At 44.4% G+C, this 19,490-nt stretch overlaps 1 protein-coding gene across 1 annotated transcript in view; it reads right to left on the reverse strand.

Moving 5' to 3' along the window:
* The window catches only part of LOC120044357 (aminopeptidase O (putative)), a 117,003-nt gene that overhangs the window by 73,110 nt on the left and 24,403 nt on the right, over positions 1-19,490 (reverse strand). The window contains exon 6 of the mRNA XM_038988984.1: positions 3,735-3,969. Within this exon, the coding sequence (XP_038844912.1) occupies positions 3,735-3,969 (235 nt within the window). The remainder of the gene's footprint in view (positions 1-3,734; positions 3,970-19,490) is intronic.

Genomic DNA, 19,490 nt, shown 5'->3' on the forward strand with positions numbered 1-19,490 from the left:
AGTATATTTTCAAAATCTGACACGATAGGTGGATTAACAACAAGCTAAGCTGTGTTTTGGTATATTTCACTTGTGATTGCATGATTATAAATATTTTTAGTCATATTTTTGCATTTGGCGCCCTGCAATTCTAGCGGTTGTTTAGGAAAATGATCCCGTAAAAGGGATCCGTAGCGCAGGGAAGTTAATCGCTATTTGTGAATTTATGAAACCTGTGACGGTGGAAAAATATTTTGATGTGAGGCGCCGTCCTCAAACAATCGCATGGCATGTTTTCGCTGTAATAGCTACTGTAAATCGGACAGTGCAGTTAGATTAACAAGACCTTAAGCTTTCAACCGATATAAGACACAAATATGTACCTAAATGTTTAATATCCATAATTTTTATGATTATTTATTTGAATTGCGCGCCCACCAGTTTCACCGGAAGATGTCCCGCTAGCGGGACGCCTAGGCTTAAGAACCACTCCGCAAATTTCTTGATAACAAACTATAGTTTTGGCAAGTCGGTTAGGACATCTACTTTGTGCATGACACAAGTAATTTTTCCAACAATTGTTTACAGACAGATTATTTCACTTAGAATTCACTGTATCACAATTCCAGTGGGTCAGAAGTTTACATACACTAAGTTGACTGTGCCTTTAAACAGCTTGGAACATTTCAGAAAATGATGTCATGGCTTTAGAAGCTTCTGATAGGCTAATTGACATCATTTGAGTCAATTGGAGGTGTACCTGTGGATGTATTTCAAGGCCTACCTTCAAACTCAGTGCCTCTTTGCTTGACATCATGGGAAAATCAAAAGAAATCAAGACCTCAGAAAAATAATTGTAGACCTCCACAAGTCTGGTTCATCCTTGGGAGCAATTTCCAAATGCCTGAAGGTACCACGTTCATCTGTCCAAACAATAGTACGCAAGTATAAACACCATGGGACCACGCAGCCGTCATACCGCTCAGGAAGGAGACGCGTTCTGTCTCCTACAGATGAAGGTACTTTGGTGCGAAAAGTGCAAATCAATCCCAGAACAACAGCAAAGGACCTTGTGAAGATGCTGGAGGAAACAGGTACAAAAGTATCTATATCCACAGTAAAACGAGTCCTATATCGACATAACCTTAAATGCCGCTCAGCAAGAAAGAAGCCACTGCTCCAAAACCGCCATAAAAAAGCCAGACTACGGTTTGCAACTACACATGGGGACAAAGAGCATACTTTTTGGAGAAATGTCCTCTGGTCTGATGAAACAAAAATAGAACTGTTTGGCCATAATGACCATCGTTATGATTGGAGGAAAAAGAGGGATGCTTGCAAGCCGAAGAACACCATCCCAACCGTGAAGCACGGGGGTGGCAGCATCATGTGTGGGGGTGCTTTGCAGCAGGAGGGACTGGTGCTCTTCACAAAATAGATGGCATCATGAGGGGGGTAAAATTATGTGGATATATTGAAGCAACATCTCAAGACATCAGTCAGGATGTTAAAGCTTGGTCGCAAATGGGTCTTCCAAATGGACAATGACCCCAAGCATACTTCCAAAGTTGTGGCAAAATGGTTTAAGGACAAAAAGTCAAGGTATTGGAGTGGCCATCACAAATCCCTGGCCTCAATCCTATAGAAAATTTGTGGGCAGAACTGAAAAAGCGTGTGCGAGCAAGGAGGCCTACAAACCTGACTCAGTTACACCAGCTCTGTCAGGAGAAATGGGCCAAAATTCACCCAACTTATTGTGGTAAGCTTGTGGAAGGCTACCCGAAACGTTTGACCCAAGTTAAACAATTTAAAGGCAATGCTACCAAAAACTAACGGAGTGTATGTAAACTTCTGACCCACTGGGGATGTGATGAAAGAAATAAAAGCTGAAATAAATCATTCTCTCTACTATTATTCTGACATTTCACATTCTTAAAATAAAGTGGTGATCCTACCTGACCTAAGAAGGGAATTTTTACTAGGATTAAATGTCAGGAGTGGTGAAAAACTGAGTTTAAATGTATTTGGCTAAGGTGTATGTAAACTTCCGGCTTAAACTGTATATAAGTATTGCAATATAGGCCTAATTAAGTTATGATATTAAGACTAAACAGGATGTGCTCTTAGGCCTGCAGCTCAATGGTGGTTATACCACTGCTATAATAAGCCTACTAATGATAATGACATTACTTATTATTATAATGATGATCATAATACAAATAGCAATAATAACAATAAGAAGGAGATCAAGAAAAATGATTATGATACATATTATTTTTGAGACAATTTGGAACAGTGTAAACAACACTAAATACATTGTAAGTTATACCATAAAGGGTTTTATTACAGCATAGCAAAGATTATCCGACATGTTGTGTTGCGTGAGGCTATTAAACAAACACTCAAACAGGCAACAGAAGCAGGGTCTGTCTTATTTCTGTAGATACATACGGATGATTTATAAAGCCAGCCACATTTAACAGGCAGGCTATTGATTATAGACCTAAATAAGTTGGGGTGTCCTCTCTCCTCACCTTCCTTAGACAATTAAGGCAAGGGCTGTTTTCTCGTCTCCTAACTCCGCTGCTGCCTCCGCCGCATTGTTCTCAACACCAATGTGCTGGTTGACTTTGCTATTATGCACATAGCAACATGGTCTAGGAAAAGATGCCAAATCAACAGCACACGGTTGCTTCAGAACCGCGGACAGCGACCGCGTGTTGCACCATTGTCCTTAACCATATACAATTTCAGCAGCACATGACTTAGTTGATGGACTGTGCCATCCCCACGGCCTCCACAATGGATTAGTCCACTGAGAAAGGCGCAAATCAGACAGGTGTCTTGTCCTCTATTCATTTTTTTGTATTTCTTTTTTGCCACTGCTCGATTACAGAAATCTCGGTCGACCAACAGCCTATCAACCAAACAACGGACCAGTCGACTAAATGGGGTCAGCCCTAATCCACTTCATCCCTTTTCTCTTCTTTCCTCTCTTTTCTTTTCATCCGTTGCACCTTTCAAGTGATGCCTTGGAGATTCGGGGCGGCATTTTGCACCAGCAAATGGCAGTGAGCAGAATAACCCTAATACTTCAAAGGAATGGAAAAGGCATTATTCTATGCCAGTTCCAAATACCGCGACTTGCGGTTGATCGTGTACATCCCCTTCATCACGCAGATTACAAGACTCGGGTGAAATATTATTCCCCTTATAAACACGCATCTTTTGACGAAAGGCTTCAAATGTAATTGTGCTTCGGACTGTAATGAGTTTAACGGTATGTTTTGCACAGATCTGTGCTCTTTTTGTGTGTGACGAAAACGCCAACCTCAAACTCTCAAAGCCTTGTTCCAAGACATCAGTGATCACACACTGTCTGAAGATGCTGTCCAGTATCCTGCTGTGACTCATCTCTCCTCTATATAGGTCTGTATAGTCCAGTATACCTGCCGTGCTCTGGCCCGTGTTGGTCCTGAAAGTATGTAGCAAAGCCCTCACTGATCTGCAGGTTGCCATAGCAGCAAACATAATAACACATAGCTGTCCAACCCATCCACTTATTGCCCTTTGACTGGCTCTGGGTAGACATTACCCCTAAACACAGATCTAGGATCAGCTCACTTTACCCCAATCATAACCTTAATCATGAGGTGGGGGAAACGCATACACCTTAGGTCAGTGTGTGTCTGGGAGTAAACTCATCCGTCTGGTCCAGAAGCTGTTTTGACAAGGTAGAGCTGATAGTCTAGTACCTGCTGTGCCCGGGCCCAGATGATGTCCTCCAGGTAGGTGGCAAAGCCCTCACTGATCCACTCCTCTGTCCAGTCCCGGGCCCCGATGGCCAGGCCAAACCACGAGTGGGACAGCTCATGGCACAGACGAGACCCACACAGAGACAGGCCCCGCTCTCCTCCAACTCCCTCTCTCTCTCCGTCTCCCTCTCTCTCTCCACACAGCACACTCTGTGACAGGAATATGATGTGGGGGCTGCGGGGGGGGGGGATGAGAAAAGGCAAGAATGAATAAACCTGAATAAACACGGGCATGCAGGAAACTAAAAGATAGGTATAAGCGCAAACACATCATGTATGTAGAGAGAACAAGGAAACCCCCACTGAATGCTTGAAAATCACGAACCTAGCATGCACGTCCGGGCACACACACACACACACACACACACACACACACACACACACACACACACACACACACACACACACACACACACACACACACCTCCGCTACCCTGGAGAGAGATCAACAATTGGTAGGAACGAACCCAACCTATGATTACAGAGGAGGACATAGCCCTAACGACGCCATGACGACTGTGTGTGTGTGTGTGTGTGTGTGTATGTTTTCTTGCATATGTGTTTGTATGTGGGAGACATCTCCTCGACTACAGCCTCTCCTTGTCTGTCTCCACCTCTGCTTTATAACCCATAATGTCATTGCAGAAACATGTTTGGCAGAGAAACTCCAGTCATCATCCAGTCTGGGTAAACCAAAGAGGTTAATTGGTTCGCACTCAAAAATATGTGGCTAAAAGCTTACTTAATTATTCTATGTTTTTTTTTTTTACTGTATTAGGGATAGCGTACATAGACGTCTCGGCTTTACAGCCCTCTTCGGAGTGTAGGTACATTTTAATTACATTTAAACCAGCATTTGCCTGTATCATCACTCTACCACCTACCACGAACCCAAGCACTCTGGTCTTCCTCGGTTTAGGCTTCACGTCATCGACCTTATCTTGACTGCATAAGCGAAAACTCTCAGGTCATTGCTGTAAATGAGAATGTGTTCCCAGTCAACTGAACTAGTCAAATAAAAGGTTAGCAGGCAAATAAACCAAAAACTTCAGATCCAACAACTTTGCTGGAAACGGTGGAGATCCAATGTTTTTCATTTGATTTTACAGTCGCTTGGAGGCAGTTATACGCCGTGTCCCAAGTGGCTCTCGTTTCCCTTTACAGCGCACTACTTTTGACCAGGGCCCATAGGGCTCTGAGATTTGGGAGGCATTCATAGAGGACCCTCCTCTTCACCCCAAGAATACAGTGTGGCGAAGTGGATTAAGTCATGTTTGTCGAGTATGACCCTCAGATAGGTTCAGGCATACTGTGTTCTGCACTTTAAATACACGTTTATCATATAGATAATATGAGACGCAGATATGTTTACGCTCCGCCTGAGGAATTCCTGACGTGACCCTTTAGGTTTGTCCGTGTGTGTGTGAGTGTGTTGTACATACCACTATACACTATGCATTCAGCCATGCAGGTGAAATGGAACGCAGCGATGTTTGTTCTGCCAGAGGAATACCTTAAACGTCCCTTTAGGAATAGACAGCTCCGTGTACACACACTGCTCAGCAAACTGGATACAGTCTTATCAACACTGCCCACCAATAAGAACCTCTCATCAAAGCTCTGAGCCAATCAGAGTTGAGGAAAGGGGAGAAGAACAGACAGTGGTTTCTATGAAGGCAGCTCCCCTGCATTCCAGCGTAATGCTTAACAAATGTGAGACCGGGTTAGTAGTCCGAGCTCTGATTTAGATGACGTTCTTCCCTTCAGACCATTATTTATGGCTGACAAAATAACCCACATTAAGAGAGTTGTCTTTTTCCCCCAATCAACGGTAAATGTTAGGTTTGATGAGGGGTGTGGAAAGTTTCTCTGGTTACACGCGATGACAGTAAAACAAACACTAAACAGCCTTGGTCGTGCTGCAGCACAGCTCCCATTCGTGTAGTGTTCTGTTATCTGATATATATGTGTGTCTACTGTTAGTCCTAGCTCTCCCATACAATAACAAATCAATGTATGGTGCCCCTTGTAAGACATTTAGGTAGCAAGTATTTCATAGGCTGTTACTGTGTACTGACCCGTGTCGCCATATCATTTCTTAGGTGATGTGTACCATAATATTGAGTGCCACAGACATTCAAGTCCATGTAATAATCAATTGAAATAAATGGGTGAATAGCAAGCGTTATTGTGTGCATTTGAATAGAATTCATGCAGGGTTCACAATACACTTACTATAACCATTCTGTCAACACACACACACGCACACGCACACAGAAGATATACCGACAACAGAATAGCTTCATCTGAGAGTTGTGACATAAATCATGTGACTCCTTTTGAACAGTGAGGTAGAAATGGTCTAATTTGTCATGGCTGTCAACCAGGGTCACGGCTGCAAACCTTTCCTGGACCAACTTCTTCCCATCTTAAATAACACCCCTACCCTACCCCGAGGGCCTGAGGCTGGTGTGCGTGAGAGGCAGCCTATTTTTCACACAGAGAACAGCAGAAGAATGGGAGAGGCTTCAGAGAGGTGCAAATGAATAGGCTTCTCTTTCCCTGCTCATATAACAGGGGCCCGGCGATCCATTCAGACGCTCGAGAACTCTATACACTTCTACTGTTCACCTGCTGGAAACTCAGGACTTAGAAAACCACGGTTCTCCTCAAAACAAACATACCAGTAGACAGATTACAATCGTAATCCCTGGGACACACCTAAATGTTTCCTGACCCAGTTATAAAAGGTGTGACCCACCATATGACATTGATCTAGCCCTGACCTAGAATCAGCAGAATTCCCCATTCTATTTCTGTGCTACGGTTAGGACCATGTGTTCATCCCAAATGACACCCTATACACTACTTTGACCAGAGCCCCAATGGACCTAGGTCAAAAGAAGGGCACTATTTGGGAGCAGGAAAACCTCCCAGTCCTACCTATGATATCTATGTTAAACGTGAGTTCTGCTTCAAGGGTTCATGAGGAGGGACTACTTTCTATGATAGAAGAACAAGCACTCAGAAACACTGAAAGACACAATCCTTATTTTCCTTTCCATAACCCAATTATTGAGCAAGCTAAGTGGATTATGTGGGAAATCAGTGTGTGTAGACACAGGGTGGAAAGGATATATCACACAACTTATTGAAGAGGAAGTCAATCTGTCACTGGAGAGGGAGAGGATACACAACACACACACACACACACACACACACACACACACACACTGTCTTACTGTTCCTCAAAAAAAAAAAAAAAAAAAATCCCAGGGATTATTAACACATTTATCAGATAAGAGACAGGGAATCTACTATACGTGTGGTCTGTGTGTAATAACACCCTCTATTATGAAGGTCAATGTTTAGCATCCTCGCAAAAATCTGAAATACATCTAGTTTCACAAGTAGCTGTGTTTTGTTGTTTACCTTGGTGGCTAGTAGCTGCAGATGGCTAGTAACAGCAGCTGCTAAGATGCTAGCTTTATGAGTGTATTTCTGCCCTAATCTTGTTCGCCACAATTGGATAAGCGGGCCTTTTGTTGTTGCTTTTCCTGCAGTGTATGTGTGTTTGTACAACAAAGAACGTCTTTCAGGGATGGTGCCTGCACATGCTCTTAGGGAGGGAGGTTGAATCCGTCAGAGCGGTGACAAACATAGTCGTCCCACCAGCGGCGGTGGCATGCAACAACAGCAACTTTCATACCCCCGCGATACACACACACATACCCTGACTTGTTCGTCAGTGACTACTAGGACATGTCACCTACTGACTCGAAGTGACCTGCATGGTATTGGATATTAAGTCTAGTTAAATTTGATGCTCTAGTTTGACGCTGTGTTGCATCATTTTATTGCACTCGATCTAATGCTTTGGGACATTTTTGTAGCCCACCAAGTACAGTACCAGTCAAAAGTTTGGACACATCTACTCATTCCAGGGTTTTTCTTTATTTTTACTATTTTCTACATTGTAGAATAATAGTGAAGACATCAAAACTATGAAATAACACATATGGAATCATGAAGTAACCCACTTGAGATTCTTCAAAGTAGCCACCCTTATAGTCACCCTTTGCCTTGATGACAGCTTTGCACACTCTTGGCATTCTCTCAACCAGCTTCATGAGGTAGTCACCTGGAATGCATTTCAATTAACAGGTGTGCCTTGTTCAAAGTTAATTTGTGGAATTTCTTTCCTTCTTAATGCGTTTGAGCCAATCAGTTGTGTTGTGACAAGGTAGGGGTGGTAAGATAGCCCTATTTGGTAAAAGACCAAATCCATATTATGGCAAGAACTGTTCAAATAAGAAAAGAGAAACGACAGTCCATCATTACTTTAGGACATGAAGGTCAGTCAATCCGGAAAACTTCAAGAACTTTGAAAGTTTCTTCAAGTGCAGTCGCGCTACGATGAAACTGGCTCTCATGAGGAACCGCCACAGGAAAGAAAGACCCAGAATTACCTCTAGTGCAGAGTACAAGTTCATTAGAGTTACCAGCCTCAGAAATTGCAGCCCAAATAAATATTTCACAGAGTTCAAGTAACAAACACATCTCAACATCAACTGTTCAGAGGAGACTGTGTGAATCAGGCCTTCATGGTCGAATTGCTGCAAAGAAACCACTACTATTATTTTTTCCCCTTTATATAACTAGGCAAGTCAGTTAGGAACAAATTCCTATTTACAATGACCCCAGCCAAACTCTAACCCAGACGACGCTGGGACAATTGTGCGCCTCCCTGCGGGACTCCCAATCACGGCCGGTTGTGATACAGCCTGGACTCGAACCAGGGTCTGTAGTGACACCTCTAGCCCTGAGATGCAGTGCCGTATACACCAATAATAAGAAGAGACTTGCTTGGGCCAAGAAACACGAGCAATGGACATTAGACTGGTCCAAATTGGAGATTTTTGGTTCCAACCGCCGTGTCTTCGTGAGATGTATGGTTTCCACCGTGAAGCATGGAGGAGGAGGTGTGATGGTGTAGGGGTGCTTTGCTGGTGACACTGTCAGTGATTTATTTAGAATTCAAGGCACACTTAACCAGCATAGCTACTGTACCACAGCATTCTGCAGTGATACGCCATCCCATCTGGTTTGCGCTTAGTGGGATTATCACTTGTTTTTCAACGGGACAATGACCTAAAACACACCTCCAGGCTGTGTAAGGGCTATTTGACCAAGAAGGAGAGTGATGGAGTGCTGCATCAGATGACCTGGCCTCCACAATCACCCGCCCTCAACCCAATTGAGATGGTTTGGGATGAGTTGGACCGCAGAGTGAAGGAAAAACAGCCAACATGTGCTCAGCATATGTGGGAACTCCTTCAAGACTGTTGGAAAAGCATTCCTCATGAAGCTGGTTGAGAGAATGCCAAGAGTGTGCAAAGCTGTCATCAAGGCAAAGGGTGGCTACTTTGAAGAATATAAAATATATTTTGATTTGTTTAACACTTTTTTGGTTACTACATGATTCCATATGTGTTATTTCATAGTTTTGATGTCTTCACTATTATTCTACAATGTAGAAAATAGTAAAAATAAAGAAGAACCCTGAGTGAGTAAAGCAGTGTGTATAGTCATAAAGAAGTTCACTGTCACGAAGCGAGCAGAAGGCCTGATACACTGTTATAAAACAACCCTGAGCCTTTTGGTCTGTAAACTGTAACTTTATGCCACAGAAGACAACAGAAGGTGTTCGGGGGAAGATCCAGATTTAGTGCAAAACCAGTGAATGAGTGCTCCTCCATCCATAATTCATCCCTCCATCCTGACCAGAGGCTACTTGCTCCTCAGCAGCAGGACGGCTGGATGCATTATGCATCAGGTCCTATCACGGCTCTGTAATGACATCCCACCACCACCCATTTACAGAGAGAAAGAGACAGATACAGAGACGGAGAGAGTGTGTCTGGGTATGGGTGTGTGTGTCACCGACTGAAACTCGGACTGCCCCAAGAGGCAATTTGACTTCCTCTTTCTCCTCCCTGAAGAGTGCCACACACACACGCTCACACACACACACACACACCAAAGCCACCTTTGAGGTCCCCGGTCTCAATAAGAAAGAACTCATCACTAATGTTGGCTTGCGGGAAGTGTTGTCTGTTGGTTTTTCTCCCAGCTCTGAGTCTGTGGGCTTATTCTTCCACACAGGAGACTATTTGACCAATCTCCTACCCTCCGTCCTTTTTTAACAAGTCTGACTTCAAATGTCTGGCATTCCAGCCTGGCTGACGATCAGTTGTGTGCTGCTGTGCTGTGTTCTGTTCCCAGGCTGGCCCCAGAGGCACGGCCAAATGCCACTCCATGTAGGGCCACATCACATGCAGGGCTCGCATCACATCCTGAAAATACTTATCACTGCAGATATCAGGCGCCATTACCAATGAGGAGACAGTCACATTCTGTGGTGTTGACCCAGCATATACACACATACATACACACACACACACACAAAACCAGACAGACACACACACACTCAGTCAGCCCATCCTACCTCACCCACCCACCCACCCACCCACCCACACAGACCCACAGTTGCACACACACACAGCTGGCTCTAACTGAGCTGGTATGTATACATGCTGCTGATACCCAGAGCATAACAGAGCAGAGCAATAGGATCCATATGGACTACAGAAAAACAACACACACAGTTGTGTATTACTATACTTGTGAGGACCTTTTTTTGGCGAACAACAATTGATTCCCATTAAAGAATCCTATTTTCCCTAACCCCTAACATTAACCGCAATTCTAACTCTAAACCCTAAGCCTAAGCCTTTTTCCTTCTAAGGGCTGTCCAAATGTCTAAACTCTCCTTGATTTACTATTCTTGGATTTCTGGTCCGCGCAAGTATATTACAACACACAGACACACACACACTATGGAGAACAGCAGAGGAGAAGCCACGCAGACATTGTGTGTTATGTATCAGTGTGACCCGCTTTCTCTGCCTGTTAACATGATTGCTCCCCATTAGCATTTCAGAGGCCTGCTGCCTTTCAAAATACTACAGAATAGACACACACAGAGAGAGAGAGAGCGAGAGAGTCTAGGTTCTGAAGCGAAAAGCAGATGTTTATTCAATCCGTTGTGTTGACGGTAGGTAAGAGTCCAGTCACGTCCTCAAAGGTCCAGAACCACGACGTCACGGCTGAGGAATGAACATTTAGTAGTGTGTCAGAGATGTTGAAGTAATCAGACAGGAATCTCCTGTCCCACCTCCAGCTGATCAAAATACAGGAAACACCTGACTAGAGCTCTATGGTGTTAGAGAGAACACATGCACACACACAAAGACGCATGCACCGCAGTGCACTGGACACACATACACACAAACACACCATGTGACCTGAAAAGAAAAAGTCAAGGCCTTAATTAGAGTTTTTCCTTGTTAGATCATGTGGTCAGAAAAACCCACGGGTAATTATCAATGCTATTCAAATCCAACACCGGTGCATTGGTGTGAACAGTTAGATCGACGTTACATACAATAATGGGAGTCATTTGGTTGATAAGCCTCATTGGTGTCAAAGGGAAAGATTCAACCATTTTGAATGTTATATCGTATTTGTGCGATGTTCTATCGATCCCCGGGGCTATTTCATGTTTTCATGTGTATCTGAGCCCTTGCCATTCACGTTAATAGGATGATGGTTTTTCGATCGCGAGATCTTCTATCATACATGTCAGATTTCAATACTGGCCAGTGTCATAACGCGGGAGTTTGTTTTCTCTCGATTGAGCCACTGATCCTATTTTTGCAATATTCCTACCTCGGGAAATGTGTAATTTAACAGAGGGTCCGCCACATTTTCCCTATTTATCTGCCTCTTCAGTCCAGGGTGCATTGCATGGTGCCGTTGCGAACGTCAGACTCTACTCTGCGAAGCACACGATCTGCAGGTTGAACCTGGTGCGATTGTAGACTCCTAATTTACAAGTGCAGTTCGTTTAGGCGATTTTGTATCTACAGTAACTAGCTACTTCAAATGCTGATGTTGACTTTGGTATTATTGGGACTTTGGCATTATTGTGTAGCCAGCAAGCCCATATAGAGAGCATTGCATTGTAGGTTTTGTAGTCGACTTGAGCTGTAACAGATTTCCACAATGATTTTCACATGTTGCTACCAACATTATTATAACAACAAATTGAAACATCTGTAAATCACATACATAAGCTACAGATGTGTCAATACTCAATAACCCACGTACAGATGTATCTATATACAGAAAGAACAGCCAAACTCTGAGATTTGACAACCTGTGCAGTATAAAACTGAAAACCCTGCTACTTTCCCTCAGACTGCAGGCAAAGCCCGACCCATCGAGACAATTTGTACTGAACATTACACAGCGCTGGGTTTGAAATATCTCGTTCCGACGTTAAGATGTCTGGCTCTACCCAGACTAATGAAATTACCTACCATCCTCAGTCTCAAAGAGCCTGTCATAAAAAAGATACTGCATAAACATCCCCTCACCACACAATGAGCCCATCCATCACCTAATGGAATGGGTGCACTGGACTCATCCATTAGTCAGTGGAATGGGTGTGCAGCGACAGGCCTGTCTTGCAAAGGCTGTTAATCCAGAGTTATGGTACAGTGTGCCAGTGTTACTGTTAAACACAGGGCAGATGGCAGCTGCTGCCAGCTCCTTTATATTACAGATTAGACGGTTGAAAAGGCAATACAATGTCACTCTTCAGACACCACAGCCAAAGATGGGGCAATACATTGCATAAATAGTGTAGATAATGTATACTATATCACTGGGTCTGCTGAACATCGGCCTACAGCTGGTGGTGTAGCCTCAACTGTAGCTTCTCATCCGAAAGTTGAGTGATTTAATCAAAACACGGTCTGGATGGAAAAGAGACAATATCACTATGAAATTCCGCTTATTTCATCCGCTCTTGTGATTTTAACGCGGTCTGCATCCATTGTTTGTATCGCCTCGTTCAGAGGCAGAGTATTCCTCCGAAGAAAGCAACACCATATCTGACCATCATCTGGTGAGAATATGACGACAACAAATAACTCGACCCTGCCCATCTCGCTGTGGCTGACCAGCGGGAACATTAGTTAACCATTCATCAGAGAGAGAATGAAGACGCAGCTTTATGGCTTGGGAATCTGGCACTATGTTACCGACCACTCGTGTACTGCCAACAAAGCCTTGTTTCAGACCAAAGAGCATGTCAGTGAACACTCAGAAAATCTTTATTAAGGATCACTTGTGGTGGGAGCAGAAACACTGAACGGATATTACTCCATCTTCCACACTATACTTCTGATCAGTGTTTAAAAACAACCTTTTCAATTGTTCAGCGCGCTCACTTCTTTTTCACATCTGCTACGACTTATCGTGTGTCAATTCAATTCTAAAAGCTTCAACAAGAGCAAGTCATTGTGTTTCATTCGAAAACAGCATAGCATTTTGTGGCAGAGTAAGGGTTAAAAGCAGGCACTCGAGTGCTGAGAACCTTGCGGGGACGGACGGTAAAACCTATACAACAGATCGAGAGCAAGGAAGTGGAGGCCCCAGATAACCAGGGGAGGAATGTTCTAGTAATAACAACACACTTTCTAAATTGGACCCTGCTATCTTCATTAAACAACCAAGAATACTTTTGAAGTGAAGAGGGGTGGAATTCAACTACAGGAGGAGTGAGAGGAAGGGCAGAAAATGCATTAAAGTGGAATAAGGCCCTAGAAAAAAGAACCGGAGAGAGAAGTCTAGTCGTTTAGCAATTACTACAGTGTGTCTGGACATTCCTGCCTTTACCCCCAGGTGCAGGCATGCAGAGCCTTCCTCCAATTGTCAGGTTCTATTGTGTGCGTACAGGAGAGAGGAGTCCACTTAAGACGCGGAGAAAGAGCTAGCTCATCCTTGACTATTTGATTAACAGCTGTCTTTGGTGACAAAGTCCCTCGGTCTGAAAGAGACGCTCTCTGTCGCACACTTCTAGAGTTACCGACCACCTTACTTTGGAGAGGGGAGAAGAAAGGAAGGAAATCCACTGAGAGAAAGAGAGGGGGGGGAGAGGGAGAGGGAGGGAAGGACAGAAAGAAAGAGGGAGAGAGAGAGAATAAAGGAGACCATAAGACAGAGAGTGACAATAAGGCGAGGAAAATCTCTCCCTTCTCTCTCTCTCTCTCTCTACCACGAACTCTCCTTCTTTTGGCCTATTAGGGTTGAGACACATTCCTAATGCCTCACATCTGTCTCCCACACTGTGACCACATCACATGGGATTCCGCTCCGTCTTCCCCTCCTCAGCCCTCTATCTCTCTATCTCTCCCCTTTTCTCACCAACCCATGAGCTTTCCTCATCTTCCCCCTTTCTCTCCCCCGCCCCTCTCCTCTTTCTCTCTCTCTATCTCTCTCTTCCCCTTTAGCTGGGTTAGCCGACAACGTCAGGGAAACGATGTGCACGCTTCCACGGGGCAGAAGTCAGCGTGTTGTTGTGACTCTGCTCGTCTCAGCTCGTTTCGTCTTGCTCTTGATACCACGTCTTGTTTTGAGGCGTTTTGACAGATTTCACGTCAATGCTAATATGGCTAAAATAGCTAACCAACAACTGCAACAATCTATTTGAGAGACAACAAGTGCTCATTGTGCAAATGGTATTATGTTTTCAATAAACACTGGAGATGAAATATAGCTTACACGTTGACAACAATCAAAGCCAACCCTGTATATTTTCCCCCATAGCTGAGCACGCGTCAGTTTTGTTGCTAAACAACCAACCCGTCTATGCTATCCCTGCCTCGCACCCCCTCTCATGGTCAATCTCACGTCTCACTGCACCAACCAGTCCTGTCAGCTCTGGTCCCATGACGTTCAATGTGGAGTTAAACATCATTAACACATAACATTGGTCACACTGAGAGGTTAGGGTGCTGTGGGAGTGCCATGGGGGTGCTATGGGGTGTCCTGGTCCCACCAACTAACGTGAGGACATCATGACATTGTCATATCATCATTGTTTCCACCCACAGAGTTGTGTTTTTGGATGGAAAAAGAGTCTGTTATCAACTCCTCCAATAAACTCCCCATCCACCACTAACAACACAGAGTACACATTGTTATATTAACTGAACAAACATGGATTCTGAAACTGAAATGAGTTCAGTTTCAGACCGATAACTTCTGGATATCGGTTTGCTTGAATAGAAGCCTGGGCCCAAATCAATAAAGCCTCCAAGTAGGACCGCTGATCAAGGGTCAGGTCCCCCCTGTCCATATAATTATGATCTCAAAGGCAAAACTGATCCTAGATCAGCACTATTCTGAGATGCTTTTTGAATACAGACCATGTCTTCTGTACTCAACCCAGGGTTAAGTGGGTTGAGCGAAAAAACAACCCCAGCCTGTGACAGACAGCTCAGCTAGTGAACTAAACTGCTTCAGGACAGAAGCTGTACTCTGAGGGGTATGGCACACACACTCTTCTCCACTTCCTCCTTACGGGTACCAACGGCCAACCTTACTTCCTGAAGCCCATAAACTATGCAGCGGTCTGAAGTCAAGCTGAAAATCTTCCTCAACGACCCCTCACAGAGGTCAGGAGGTGGACATAACTCAGGCCTAGTGTATCTGACAGGTATATTACCACCTAGCTCAGCCGGTGAGGCCGTGGATATGGCCTTTTAACAACCTGCTAATTCTTTACATATTTGTTAAATCAGGTGTCTTCCAGGTGTCGTCTCTACTGTAGTTCTCCGTATATCACCGATTCCCTCCCAGATAGGTTAACCTTCTCGCTTTCCTATCCATTAGAACCCATTCACACTGAGGCAGGAGAGGCAGGAGAGACAACCTCAGGTCAAACTCTCTCTGAATAGAAAATAATACATCTTGAGAACAAAGTAATTGCTTGTGCAGTAAGCCGTTCGTTGTGTGCTATTTTAGTGTTGTTCTAATTGGGATAATAGTTGTGATTGAGGGAGTTGGCAGGGGCTCTGTGTGAGCTGACGTGCTGAGAGGGAGAGAGAGAGAGAGAGATGACATGCTGCGAATGAGCGTATCAGTGCCCGCCATCTAGCACTGAAAAGGGGGGGGGGGGGGGGGGGGGGGGGGGGGGTCTGCCTCCATCGAGAAAACAACCAAACGATATAAGGGCACTTTAATGAATCTTAATCTATTCAAATGTATCCTGTATGTGAGGATTAGCCACAACCTAAGGGGAAAATGATGACAAAAGACTGTTGGGTTTGATAAAAGGCTGGCTGTTCCAGTCAGAAAGCATCCTGATGTATCAGGCAAAAACAAATAGCAAACGATGTGCTCATTCCAAAGTTATTTTGCTTCTCTACAGAACAGAAAACGGGTTCTACATGTAGTCCATCAACAATGAATAGGACAGCACTCGCTATATAGTCGATTTATTAGAAAATTCATATGAATAGAAGATTCATTCTGACATGCAATGTGATAATACATCTCAGAAATCTATTATGTCGTGTCAAATAAATAACACAATATCTCTCTATGATATGTCTGATGTCATCCAAGCACACTACTAAGCACGTTACCAGACTACTGTTTTAAAACTGTGCGTCATCCAAATGCACTATCAATACCCTCTCTGCTATGTGAGGGAGAATAAACAAGTCCAGAATAATACCCTATTTCAAGTCCTTGGGTCATTTCCGTCTAAAAACTGTGGAAACCACCAGTTTTCCCTGCCGGGAGAAATATCCTTATTTGCCCACGTGGCGAGCCGAGTATTCCTGCTATGTCCTGCTGCTTCTGAAAGGGCTGCTGAGGGACACACAGCCAGCCGCTTCAAAGAGCGGGGGAAATGCCGTGCCCTTCCTGAAACTCCCCATTGGAACATGGTGATGTGGCCCGACGTGATGGGGAGATTATGGGCGTACACACACACAGAGACACACACAGGCGTACACACACACACACAGACAAAAAGTGTATGCACGCACACACACATAGTAGCATACGTACACACACACAGGCACAGGGACCTGCATTAGGTCATTCCAAAGTCAAACAGGGACAGAGCTGAGTCATGTGTGTGTTATGATAAATCTGTTAGACATCAATAAATAAATTGAAGAGAAGTGATACAGAACAGTTAACTCCTCCACATTCATCTACACTATGTCATACAGACACAATACATTTTCATCAGGAAGCAGCAGCAGCAGCAGCAGAGTTTGTGTGTGTGTGTGTTTGTGTGCGTGCGTGCAGACCTAAAAAGTCCCCACAAAGTAAAACAAGGAAATGTCTTCCTATTTTAAGCTTAGGGGTTAAGTTTAGGGTTAGCGTCACAATGAGGGTAAGTGGTTAGGTTGAGAGTAAGTGGTTAGGTTGAGGGTTAGGAGTTAGGTTTAAGTTATGGGTTAAGGTTAGGGTTAATGTAAGGGGTTAGGGAAAATACCATTTTGAATGGAACTACATTTTAGGTCCCCACATAACGAGAAGGAGGTATTAAAGTGACCATCTCTCTGTGGGGGGTGTCTGGATCTCTATACGCTGTGTGTATGTATGTGTTTATGTGTGTGTTTATGTATGTGTGTGTGTGTGTGTGTGTACATGCATGCAGAGATTGTCAAATAATACATCTAAAAGTATCTTAATACAAATACAAGATACCCAACAGACCAATACATCAAAATAAAATACAAGATACTTTTGCAAAGTATTGTATCTAGATACAATATGCACGTCGCAATGAAACGTACAACGTAATTGCCATATTTAAAACTGTCCTTTTGTGAGGCGCAGCCGGGAACTAGTTCCGTACGATGGCGAGTGGTGGGGTCGATAAACCAGGAGGATTCTCCATCATCGTTTAGATCTCCAGTTTGATAACATTTTGGTTTCCCAGTAGATTACAACAGCGATGGACAAAGAGAGCATGTCTCCACAGCTCAACCAGAATAGCCTATGCAGCTGCCATCACCTCAAACACGTTGACACATTTACGCTGACATCACTCCTGTATTCCTAACACTGGAGCAAGAAGGAAATAACATTGATTATATGCTGCTGTGCTAAACGTGCTCCATAAAAACACCTTGCTTGACGTAGAAACAGGTGAACAGTTTTGGAACACTGAGCCATTGACTGTCTGGCTGCACCAGGTGACTGTTATGAGTGGGTTGCTTTTGCAATAAGGCACCGGACTACAGCCATATAGATTGAAACTACTGTGGCAGACGGCAGGGAGAGGTAAGGGGAGTGGTTATTGAAGGAAGATACATTGCAGCTCACGGCTCCACCCCTGAGCCTTATATGGACTTCCTGCCCCAACGAGGCGAGCCTGTGGCTCATTAAGCCAGGGAGTACTTGGGGACAAAGCGGAGGCGGCCTGCACAAAGGGGGCAGAGAATGGAGTGGGAAGAGAGCGTTATGAAGTGTGAGAAATATCTGTGTGATTACCTGTTGTGACCTGGACTGTCTGATTACCCCACTGTGTACCGGTTTGGTTGAGGACCTGAGTTTTAGGATTACCCCTGGAGAACGGAACAGACAATGAGAACGGATTGTGGACTGTGAAATGGTTAGTGAATTCCCCCCTTTTCCCCAGTGTGCAAAACTCCCTAATACACTCCCCATTTGCATTCTAGTTGTGCTCCTTGTACGTGTTTGGTTATTGAACTTAGTGACATTGAAACCCCACACCCTTGAACCTGCTACATGTGGTGGAGAATGGGGGCAACCCAAACCAGGCTCAATAACTAAACAGGCACGGAGCACAATGGAAGCATTGGTGAAACAGCTGGTGGAGGCGAACATAGCCCAGCAGGCTATGCATCGGGAGCTGCTGGAGGAACAGAGTTAGCAGACCGCTCTCCTGCGAGCTGAACTCAGCCAGCTGACAGCCGCCCAGGCCGGCAATGCGGCAGGCGCCGCAGTCTCTTGTCCCAAACCCAGTAGGTTTATACTGAAGCTGACAGAGGCTGACGACATCGAAGGCTTACCTCCAAGCCTTCGAGAGGACGGCGGCTAGGGAGAAATGGCCCCATGAGCAATGGGCCAGCCTGCTAGCATCCTTCCTGTCAGGTGCGGCACAGAAGACCTATCAGGATCTGATGGCTGACCAGGCGACGCATTACGAGGGGCTGAAAAAGGAAATCCTGCGCCGGTATAGTTACACCCATAGTTACACCATTAACAGGGCACAAAGATTCCATGATTGGGCGTATGATCCTACAGCATCTCCCCGATCGCAAATGCATGATCTAATTAGGCTGGCCAAGAGCTGGCTAACTGCTAAAACACTGATGCTCACACCCATCGAAAGTGGTCATAGATACATTTCTACACTCTCTCCCATTCGAAGCAAAAAAATTAGCAAGCCAAGTTAACCCGCGGAGCGCAGATCAGCTGGTGGAAGGACAACATTGGAGGTCCTGTGCAGCGAACAACCACGGAAGGCAGAACCCTCCACTCGCCCGAAGGAGCAAAAAAGGGCTAGTTGTGCTCCTTGTTCGTGTTTGGTTATTGAACTTGGTGACGTGGAAACCCCACACCCTTGAACCTGCTACACTACACAGAACAAAAATATAAACGTAACATGCACAATTTTAACGATTTGACTGAATTAGTTCATATAAGAAAATCAGTCAATTGAAATAAATGAATTAGGTCCTAATCTAAGAATTTCACATGATTGGGAATAAAGTTATGCATCTGGTCACAGAT

This window comes from Salvelinus namaycush, chromosome 1 (assembly GCF_016432855.1).
Source record: "Salvelinus namaycush isolate Seneca chromosome 1, SaNama_1.0, whole genome shotgun sequence".
In the NCBI taxonomy this organism is placed as follows: Eukaryota; Metazoa; Chordata; class Actinopteri; order Salmoniformes; family Salmonidae; genus Salvelinus; species Salvelinus namaycush.